This window comes from Apteryx rowi, unplaced genomic scaffold (assembly GCF_003343035.1).
Source record: "Apteryx rowi isolate R43461 unplaced genomic scaffold, aptRow1 scaffold_5, whole genome shotgun sequence".
Lineage (NCBI taxonomy): Eukaryota > Metazoa > Chordata > Aves > Apterygiformes > Apterygidae > Apteryx > Apteryx rowi.
Genome location: NW_020450760.1, coordinates 8138577 through 8150458, shown reverse-complemented (window position 1 = coordinate 8150458; position 11882 = coordinate 8138577). Strand labels below are relative to the sequence as shown.

The 11882-nt window shown below is 34.9% G+C and overlaps 1 protein-coding gene across 8 annotated transcripts in view; it reads right to left on the bottom strand.

Annotated features, from left to right (window-relative positions):
- Positions 1 to 1896: 1896 nt before the first annotated feature.
- RPS6KA5 (ribosomal protein S6 kinase A5) overlaps positions 1897 to 11882 on the bottom strand; it is an 80005-nt gene continuing 70019 nt past the window's right edge. For all 8 annotated transcript variants that reach the window (XM_026079676.1, XM_026079672.1, XM_026079671.1 and 5 more), the window contains 6 exons: positions 11583 to 11676; positions 11050 to 11220; positions 7448 to 7639; positions 6624 to 6783; positions 5409 to 5572; positions 1897 to 4426 (listed from right to left, as the gene is read on the bottom strand). In XM_026079676.1, the coding sequence (XP_025935461.1) occupies positions 4187 to 4426; positions 5409 to 5572; positions 6624 to 6783; positions 7448 to 7639; positions 11050 to 11220; positions 11583 to 11676 (1021 nt within the window). In that variant the 3' untranslated portion in view covers positions 1897 to 4186. The remainder of the gene's footprint in view (positions 4427 to 5408; positions 5573 to 6623; positions 6784 to 7447; positions 7640 to 11049; positions 11221 to 11582; positions 11677 to 11882) is intronic.

The window sequence follows — 11882 nt, the reverse complement described above, 5'->3', positions numbered from 1 at the left end:
CTGCAGTCCCCTTGCCTGGGCCTCTGAATTTGTGTGGGTTGAGAACTCATGCTCAAGTACAGGTTCTCTTAAAACAATGCAGATCATTTTAAATTGAGGACAAGACGTGTAATACAGCATGTAGCTACATACATGCACATAACATTAAAAATAAGACAGCTCTACAACACTTCACCAAAACTAATACAACATACATGATCACTCTGTGAATGTTTTCTGCCAAGAAAGTATTTTGTTCCTGGATGAGCACTAGGGAACGTGTCTCTGCTGGTATTATTTTGTTCAGAAAAGCAGCCACAGAAAAGGACAAAGAAAATATGTGCATCAGCAGTGCCAACTTGCAAGTCTCAATCAGTTCTGATATAATACTGTATTTTTACGTGAGCCCAAAAAATGTTTAATGAAGTATTTTAATAAAGTTTTTTATGGTAGTAAACAATATGTTTATGCCAAATATGTTGACCCTTCTATGAAAAAACAGTATTTTAGCTGCTTTTCCTTATATAAAGGGTAGAAATTTCACTAAGTCAGAGGAACAGTAAGTCATGTTACTTCCTTGGTACTCGACTAAATCCTTTTCCATAATTTCCTCTTAATTATTAAAATTTGTATTTCTAAGAATATTACAAAGAATTACCTACAGAATATTTAGTACTTTTAAGATTAGATTAATATAAAAACCGTCCATAGTTATTTCAGTCTGTACTGATAAGAAATTTGATTTTGCAAACAAAACTGCCTACAATACTGCTGACTGCATTGCATTTCTGACGATAGTAGAAAGATACCATTACTGGACATTAAAGATGCTTGACTCATAGCAGCACTGTGAAGAAAACTTACTCTGAGTATAAGCATGATTTATAGCCTAATGTCTCTTTATCAGACCAACGTAAAGTAACTTAGTACTTGATAGTACTAATGAGGATTGGTTTGTACATTTCAGATTTGGAATAGTGATACGACTATGAAAAATAAAGTCCATGGTCTCTTATTATATATGATCTAGAGCACCAGGATGGGCAGATTTAGCAGAAACAGCACATTTTTCTGTCAAGAGTAATGAGCCTGTTGCAAGGGACATGCAAAAAAGAAGTGAACTGCTCTTAAGCTGTGTAGTTTGCAATCCAGTTCATTAATATAAATGAAGATCAGCAGTTGTTTATGTAAAGCTGCTAATCTATAAATTCAGGCAGCTCGGACTCAAACAGACATCCTTAAGAGCTCTGTTATCTGGACGCAGTAGAATGCTAGAGGTGATACTCATTTCAGCCATTCCAATTGCTTCAAAGCAAACACAAGTCAACACCTAAATGTACTTACCCATGCCAAAAAAATTATCCTGTTTTTAAATTTTTCTTTAATAACTACTGTTAGAGCACCAAAAAACCCAGAAATATTCTTGTATAAAAGTTGTCTTTCATATAAGTGATGTATACTCATTAATGGGATTTCTAACAATTTTAAACTCATTACAGTCTCTCACAAAAACTGTGAGAAACTGTGGAAAAAAACTGACAATACAGCTATTATCTGTAGCATTTAGTAGCTTGTGTGAGCATTCCTTTTTATTTTAATTTTATTCATTTTTATTGAATTTCTATAAAGATATAAAAAGGCATCAGTTTAAATTTCCCAAGAGGGAAACAACTGTATTATGTTTCTAACTTTAAAAATTTATTTGAGCTGGGTCACAATATTCCAAATTCATTTAGTACTCAAAACCTTCTTACACTTAAATGAAATCAGACCCCAAAACAGTTTTTTCGCTGTATCCACTTTGAAGAGAACAAATTCCAAGGCAAGAACTCCTCAAAGTGCAAGCTACTGACCTTTACAGACAACCTGCCCTCCCAATCCGCTTGAACTGTCTGCATAACAAGTATTAATTGTGGATATTTTCTGTATTTACAGCAAGTTTATTGGGGACAGGGAAGGTAGTTCTTTACAAATGAGCCATGTTCACTATTGAGATTACTTCCAAAGAAAGCATTCAGAAAGCAAACCAGCATATATTACATTGACAATTATTTTTCAATATTTTAACACCGGCCACTTAAAACTGGTTGTGTTATTAGCACATATACTGATCTTTAAATATACTACTTCTACATAAACAGTGCAAATCTCAATATTCACATCAACCTGAAATTAATGCTGCAATTACTGTTGACATTCACATCAAGAAAGTAGTAAAGTTATTCACATGAGCAATTCCCAAACCTCAGAACGTCATTATTAATATTAAAGAAACATAGAACAAACATGTTCGGCTTCAAAGCCTTATTTTGATACACACAATCCCTGTAAACATGGATGTGTTGTATTTATCAATACTGATATCTGATGTAACTCTATAAATAAAGCCACTAATATAAACAATTCCTATAACCTTTTTTGCATAGGGTTTGGATTAAGTTTACTTTAAGATACAGTAAGCTATTAACAAAATATCCTGTTCAATTCATCTTCCATCACACAAATTTATGCATATGCCTAACTTTTCACAATGAGTCTCTCTGATTTCAGTGGAAAGACTCACATGCGTAAGTATTTGCAAAACTGGAGTCTTCTTTAGCACTTAAATTATCCCTAGTCATTGAGAATATGAGCAATAAAAGTGCTCTCCATAAACTTATAAAATATGCTGATCAATTTAATTTTTATCAGTTTTATCGCTGATAATGTTTCTGTCACATTTATGATTCCAAACAGTTATGTACATACTATACTATCACAGTAGGAAATACGTCACTGTAGAACACCACAGTGAACAAGTTGTGAAGCACAGTGTTCAATATAATTTCCCTTTAGTATTCCCAGTGCATGAGTTGTTAATAACTACACTACACAAGGTGCCCAGCTCTAGTATTTGTTACATACAATGTAAAAGCAAGACAGAAAGAGCTTTACAACTTAAAGTAAGGAATGAAACACTGGATAATATACAGGGATTCACTCCTGCAAAGTACAGAGTTCTTCACAATGACCACAACCACCAACACGGTGGACTTCAGGTGATTCAACCCAGCAAAGCAGTGCTCAGCACCTTGTAGGAATAAAGATCTGTGTGCACTTTATTATAAAACATCTCATTTTGATGTTATAAAGTGCAAAACCGAAAAAATATATTCTAATACTTTACAGTAACTATTAAATCAACTGTCGTATTTGCACAATGCAAAATTCAAATAACTTGGTATACATTTCATATGGACCCTACAATAACAAATATTGAAACTGGAGTTTTTGCATTTTTAAAAAAACTCAGTATTTTAAAATTGTGTAAATATAAAAAGAAAATATAAATTATAGTTAACTCTTGAAATAGATATTTTAACATGTGACCATTTTCCAAAGCACTCAACATGAAATTTCACTTTCTCTGTTATATCATTACATTTTAGAATCTGTAAAACATTTTAAAAGTCAATAACTTCACAAAGTAGAAATAAAAATATTGTATCACAGTACTAGTCGCCTCACCTTATTAGACATCTATTACCCTAGATGTTTAAAAAAATAAATAAAAAGAAATATCTAAGACTTATATTCCCAGTTGTTTAAAACAAGATATATGGAGTAACTTTTAAAAATAACAATACAAGAGGAGTTCCATAATGCTTCATTTTGTTCTTAGATTTCAAATAAATGGGATAGAACGTAATCACAAATTTAAAAGTTCTTAAAGAACTATATTGATTTGGTGCACTGTACCAATGATTCCTTATATGAAGGAAGAATCAAATTCTATGACATTCTTCTGACAGCCGGGCAAAAGCACAAAATCCAAGAAATTTATACCTTTTACAGAGCATTCCTTTCTTTGAACAGGGGGAAGAAACTGTGAGGAAGATTTTGACACCGAGAAACAATCTTCCGCTAAGCTGTACCATGAACAGCAAAGCTCCTTACTTTGAGCTTGACTGCACACTAGTAATCTAGCCCTAAGAGAGTACAATGCTGGTTGTATAATAGTATTATACCATATCCAGTGATACCAAACAATGCTAAAAACAAATGTATTGAAATACAAAGCTAAAAAGTATGATTGAAATACATTTTTAAAGCAACAGACATATTCCTGTAGCCTGTAAGCCACAGGGAGGAAGGGTGGGAGAGGACGCTATAGCTACTACCAAGTTTATAAACACTTAAGTCTTCAAGACAGGATATTCTCTGCTTTTCAGTCAGAGAACTGGAAGATGGTTTCTGGGTTATTGCTGTCTGTAGGGTTTGTTGGCTGCAGTGTCTTTGTAGGTGTAGTTTTACCATGAGAATGAGAGGAAGAAGAATGTGAACTTTCACTGGAGCTGCTACGTGTCTCTGTGCTTGTACTTGTTTTTTTCATTTTCCTCCTCTTTGCAAGAGGTGCCTTGTCAACATTCTGGAGACAAAATCCTTCCCTTTTGTACTTGTTAAAGGCCTGTTTAAAAATAAAAGGTAGTTCTAAGTGGGTTTTGTTTTTTTGTTTTTTAAGAGAGTTTAAGACACTTTATGGCTCTAGGCTTATTTTGAATGTTCTATGGTAAGACATACTATGATTTCTTGACAGATTTCTGTTAGTTCTTATTGCAACTACAGCAATGATTTTACTGGTCTTTAGGTGTATTTAAGAGCCAGTTTGTCATTATCTGTATTTGAATAATACCTAACACTATTAATTGGCATCTTCCACTCTGTTTAATTTAGAAATATATTTATTAAGCCTTAAAATGTTCAAGATTACGTTTCCAGAAACTACACTTAGTTAAATTATAGTTTTTCTTTCAACTCAAATCATTTTGCATTATCGTGACCTCTGCAAGTAACTATTGCTTTCTTTTTCTCTTCTTGGTAGTAAACCCTTACAAGTATTTCAGCATAAACCTGTTTGATTTCAGTTTATACTTGGTAGAAGGTACTATGAGAATCAATATTACATTTGTATAATACAGTTACAACAAACTTTTTTAGTAAATATATGTTGGCAGACAACCACATCCACTGAAAAGGTATCCATGATGTTAAAAATATGAAATAGATATATTCCAGAAGTTTTACCTTGATTTTGTAACCACAAGAAGGACAAAGAAATTCAAAGTAATTTAAGTTAAACAGAAGTTTGTTTTTTTAAAACAAAACCTTAAAGACCTTTTAATATATTTCTCTAAAATAGCATATTTATAATAGCTATTTCATGAACAGCTCTCTCTGTCCTCAAAACCTCATTAGTATACATTTTCAAGAAATTCAGCTCATCATTCCTTTTCACTGTACTCTCATAAACGTTATGTGCATAGAAAAAATTGCAGCTACAAGCAATCACAGAACTCAAACACAACTTTTAATTAATAAAAACTCACAAAAATCTAGATTAAACACATTAATAAAATTTAGTGTATGACATAAGATTTCTTAGAACTTACGTGAAAAGTGGCTTTGACATATGTATGCACTGCAGCTCCTGAAGAGCCTAAGTTATCAGGAGTCATTAAAGGGTTGGAGGACAGCTGGCTGCCATCCTGGAGCCATTCATTGTATCTCAAGCCGGACATTTTAATTCTTTTGTTTGGATCCACTGTCAGAAGTCCTAGTAGAAATATATTACATACTCTTAATTTGCGAGCTATTACCTATCATCTTTTAATAGATTGAACAATAATCTCTAAGACAACCCTGTGCATTGTTTTGGTAACCAAGTCATCCCAATATTTACCCTAAATATACCAATATTTATCCCAGATAAGGCTCACACAGTGTTAAACTATCATTGCAGTAGATGCTCTTAAAAATCCTCTCCAGAAGACTCATTAAATGCAAGAAATTGCTATTTAACTGTTTGATAACTCATGTCTCTTCATATGAGCACAGAACTACAAAAGGATTTATACACTTAAAACATATCTAGGATGAAGTTCAAGAGAGTAATCCTCAGAATCACTGCCTGATCCACTAAAGTCTAAAGCCTGGAGATGCCTACATTTTTGCCAGAGAAAATCCTTACAAGCCTACTCCTACACATACTTAGACTCTACCTTGGTAGAATTAAGATTGGTCCAACTCATGCCTAAGCTTAATTAGGCGCTCAAAATGCCTAGGGAAAACACAGAGTATGGCAAATATGAATTAAACAGCGCAGAAATACAGTAGCCTTGGTACACTCATTCAAAAAACATAGCCCGAGGAAAAGATGGTAGTAATGCTTCTCTCCCCCTCCCCACAAAAGCTCAGTATTTAAAACTTGTACCTGTCATCAACCTGGTAAGTTTTCTTCTAATAGCAAAAATAACATAAAAGGAAAACTCTGCTTTAAAATACATTTTAAAACAGTGACTTTGCTCCAGTTTTGAAAAGCTCGTCAGTTTCTTCTGACCCCAAAAATGCAAATGCTAATCCTCTACCAACACCTCACTACAGCAGAAGACTCTCTGCTAGGTGCACAGGCAATTCTGAATGCCATTCTGGTGTGCCCAGCTTTGTCCACACCTTGCACTGGGGGCTTGGTACATAACTCGAGCTGTGGATACTACTCTGTCAGGGTAGGCACTCATGCTGACCACAGTATTTAGATATTGTATAGCTCTTGAAATTTCATCTTTGGAACTAAGAACATAAGCCACAAAGTATTTGTGAACAGATACCTTGAATTAACTCTTTGGCCTCTTGAGAAACATTTTTCCAAGCTTCTCCTTCAAAGGAAAATTCTCCCTTTTTTATTTTCTTCATAATTTCCAATGCACTGGTGCATGTTAAACTTTTGTCTTGAGACTGAAATGGTACCTGTCCTGATAGCATTGTATACTGTCAGGAGAACAAAAGTAATATTAGCCAGTATTGTATATTTATTGACAACCCTACTATAGTTTTATTGAATACTCAGTTACTGTTGTTTGTACAGCATCACCAGCAGTATAGAATAGAACTTTTACTAGCACAAACAACTTCAAGACTATAGATAGATAAATAGATAGATAGATATAGGTAACTTAAAATATGCAAGACTATCTAGAGTCCTTGTTAGAAAAAAAACATGTTTCAGGAAACTAGTATCAAAATACAAGGATATATTTATCTAATTTACATCTATTAAAATTAATTTTCTGTAAATCAGAATGCAGGCTGCAGGCTGATTCCTTCTTTGAACTGAAGATTATACAGATACCTATAAAATCTCCTAACAAGGAAATTTCTTTTCAAGAACCAGACTGTTTCAAATATTTTTTCCATTCCTAGAAATGTTTAATTTAATCCATTGCTTAGGAAAAAACCTCCATCCTGGAAAACATCTGTCTTTGGAGACACCAAAGCTTTGTGCACTGGCATCTTTACCTCACTCAGGATCAACACCTAGCCAATTGAAGTTTAAAATTGTGTCAAGTCCTTTCCATTTTAACAAAAAGTAAATATATAGAGTAAGATAATAATAAATAATAATAAATAATAATAATAATAATAAATCACTCACCAAAATGACCCCCAAACTCCAAAGGTCACAGGATTCATCATAACCATTGTGATTCAAGAGTTCTGGGGCAGCATAATGAAGAGTAAAACACGGAGTCTTAAGGGGTTGATTATCAGGTGGTTTTAAACGAGCAAAGCCAAAATCAATTATTTTTATTTCTGAATTATCAGTTTCATCTGTAAACAATAAATTCTGAAAAGCAAACACAAAAATCAATACCAGCATTGGTTAGAAAGTTGATTAGAATACTTAATAGTTATGATTTTTTCCTGCATTTGTTAGTACAGAAAACTTTGTTTTCTAGAGAGTAAAGGGGAAATGGGAAATACAGGCGGGGGGGGGGCACAAAAAGCAGAACTAACAGTACTCCACGATGTAAAAAAACTAATACAGATATACAACAAGTACATTACACAAGTCAGGACAAGTCTGTCTGTGATTATTAATGAAAACCAATATTCAGTACAGAACAGTGGGGAAAATAACATGGGAAGCATTGACAAAAAAAGACAACATAATTCACCATTAAAGTATTGAATATAAAAGTCTGGGATGGAGAACTGCCTTGCTCCTCTGATAAAAGTTAGTTTTCTTAGCTTTCACTTCCTTATAGGCATATTAGGAATGACAGCACTCTTGAGCGTGGAATTCTTGTTGCATGTCATGCCTTGCGACTGAATGGCCTTTGGTCCTCAAGTGGTAACACACTGAAGCCACATTGCCATGAGAGCACAATAATCCAAAACACTAGTTTGCAAGCTCTTGATAGGCAGTTTTCCTCTTCTAAAAGGTTCAAATGTTTAGTCTCTTCAGGTATCATTTACAGTCAGTTCTGTTTATTTCTTTATCGGCTGATGGGAAACCAACAGATACAGGACATGATAGCATAAGTATTCCATGTTCTCAAGCAGACCAAAATATTTCTTTTCTTGCCCATATTGTGAAGACTAACAGCAGTCCTGGCAGGACTTCTCCTTCAGGTGCCAGAAGTGCCAGAGAGTCCCCTGTACAGATGTTCATGCTATGCCGGGCTGTACCAGACCTTGCCTGGGAGGCCAGCACCGAGCCCCAAGCCCTGCCTGAGAGATGCTGCGTAACAAGAAGTACTTGCCAGACAACGGGCACGAAGAACATTTCTCCCTGCCGCATGCAAGAGGTCTTTCACCAGCAAACACCCATCTGCTCTTTGTTAACAACAGGCCACTACTTGAAGAAGACGTCCACTTAACTAGGTAACTGTTCACCTCGCAGTCTGGCAGCCAAGAGCAGCGTATACAATTGCAGCAATTGTCAGTGTTAGACCACGTTCTGGACAAAACCTTCCCTGACAGGCGCTTCCCTGACAGCCATGAACACCTCCCCCATTAGACAACATCCCCAAAACATAACACAGAATTACTTTTAAAGTAGATGTGCACATTCTAGGAATACAAAAACCCACAAACAGAATGCTCAGAAAGATTTGTAATGGCAGAATTGCAGTTTATTTCATTTACATGGCATCATTCTTGGAAGTAACAACCACGTGCCTTAGCAGTCTTTCATTTCTCTGAAGCTGCAGGCTGGCCAATGCACAAGTTTCCTGTTCATTTTCACCCCACTTCCTCCTCTCGTCTCTCCTGCAGAAATGTCTGCCTGGATTTTGGCCAAACTGATGGCTTTCCCAGTTCAAATATATATGCATCTCCACATATATTTTAAAGAAATATATAAAAACAATGTTAGCTCTGACTTGGTATATTTTTTGTAATGTATTTACAGCCCAAATCACAGATAAACATCTGTATGGTCACTTCACAGACACGGTCATATACAGTATGTGAATTCCGAATTTCAGTGAATTCATTCATTTTTTTCTATCCAATATTTTTCCTCTATTTTGCAGAGCAATATATTTGGTCTCATTACTATTGCTTAAACAGAAGAGCTTTCCAGGCCATGTTATTAAAAATAACAACAAAATCTCACCATCACTAACATGTAACTATCCATATTCTTTAAAAGAGACTTATTAGCATCACATCAGATGAAAAAGCTGAACATCAAACAACTCAGACTGGAACTGCTAGAAGAGCAACAAGATCTCCTACATATCTTTTTACAGCAAGGTACACTAACCACATCTATATTGGGAAGCCTGCATATCCCATCCTAGGTCCGTGAGTGAACCTAAAATAGTAACTTTCAAAACCACAAGCAGGAAGGAGACAGGATGGTTCAGTCCAGCTTTATGAAGGCAATGCATTCTGCAAATTGCTTGCTAACCCTTCATTACTTGGACTTTCGGAACTTCTGTTCCTGAACAGGCTGTAGAATTAAAGACTGCCTAACTAACCATTCAGCTGAAGTGCTGAATTACTAAATTGTGCTGAATTTTACTAAATCTGGCCTTTATATTCAAGATGATATATTCAAGATGATATAAAAAGTAAAAGGAGAGAAAAGGGAAAGAGAAAGGATTTCTACTTTTTGTCCTTTTAACAATGACTTGCTTCAAAAGCTGTTTTGTTCCCTTGATGGTGTGAGCAAAGAAACTTTCTGTAAGAGTCGTCTTTTCAACTGACACACTACAATTTCACAATAATCCCTCTTTTATTGCATTGCTTTTGTAGTACGCAGACTTCAGTACAAAGATGCTTTCAAAAAGCTTAGGTTTTGGATTGATTTTCAGAAACACTTCAATACCAGCATCTGGCAAAACATTTTACCTATTGAATTTGAATTGCTACTGAAGAGGTAGGTTTGTAACATAACAGAAGTTATGTTACAAAAGGGTGAAACATCAGTAGGAACAGTAGAGCATTTTAAACTCCAGATTGATACGGTGTAGCAGTCTGCTGAGGTATGACTGTAATCATCAATAAAACAGTGCCCTTACTGGATGAACTAACATGAATTTATACTATTCCCAAGCTAAAGAAAACTGACACCTATCCAAACCCATGGTTGACAAACACCAAAAAGAGTCAATATTGGCTCTAGGAAGCAGATCAAAGACAGTGGTCAACCATAATACACTAAAGTGAATTCTTTGGAGAGCAAGATGTTGCTGCACAATAAAAATGCCATCAAGGCTCAGAATAAGTAATTAGTGAAAAATATATATTAAATAACATAATATTTTCTCTTGAGGAAATATTGAACTCACTGAAATCAAATCACGCATCTTTATTAACAGTCTGCATTAGTTTGTGGTTCATTTTGTGTTTAACTGGGAGGTAAGACATTACAAGGGTGTTGCAACTACCTCCAAAAGAACCCCTACCAAGGAAATTAAGATTAAATAAAAGATGGAAATGTACAGGTGAAATACCCAAGCAAACCAGCTCTGCGTGTGAGCTGTTTCATATAGTAAGTATATACTTACTGCTGGCAAAAATTGTCCCTAATCAGACAAAGAAGTGTTTTTAAACAAGTCAGTGTAAATTGTTTACATGATTCAAAGTGTTTCATGACAGTTACTTTTACCTATAAACAGAAAACTATAACAGAATTTGCTAAGAAAAAATGGTGTTGCTTTGTAAAATATAGAAATACAGAAATTAAATATTACAGATGCTTAAGAACTTAATGCAGTAACATATATAAGCAAGTCACCATACCTCAGGTTTCAGATCTCTGTGGACTACTCCTACATCATGCATATGGCTCACAGCTGAAACAAGTCTGCGCATAATATGACTGGCTTCTGTCTCACTGAAGTGTTTCTTCTTCTGAATACGTTCAAGCAATTCTCCTCCCTTCAGCAATTCCATCACTAGAAATGTGTGAAGCTAAAACAAAAAAAATACAGAAAATTAGACATTTACATTACGGCCCAACATTCATTGGAGAGCTAGGTGTGGTAGGTTCTCAGAGCTCAAATAAATAAAATTGTTGCTTGTAGCATGTCAGAAGTCTAATAAGAAGCGCCAAATTGCATCTCAGATGACATTGTTGCTATTGATCTCATTGAGATTGAAGAATGTTGGTGTTTTCTCTATGTCAGCCCATATTTATTTATTTACAAAAATGCAATACTGCCATGTAAGTAGTCAAGTTTGTAGGGAGACAAATTATGTTTATGTAGGCTAACAAATAAAGCTGGAAAAAGCTAGACTTTGGATGTGTACTGATTATAGTTTCTTTAAAATACCTGATCGTGATAAACTTCATGCAACTTCACTACATTGGGGTGTCCTTCACAGAGTTTCAGAGCCGTTATTTCTCTCTGGGTGTTGGCTTCCATTCTGGAAAAATTGAGCAGTCATTTTATACCAATTTTACTGAGCAAATTGCACTTTAAAAGTGTTACATCTATTTTCTTAAATAGCTTGCAATCCAGATTTTTGGAATATTACAGCTGATGGAACACTATTGAAAGCTCATTCATGTTCAAAGTAAGCTGAGCACAACTCTCCAAGTAACCCAACAAGCTAAGACATGAAGAAAAAAA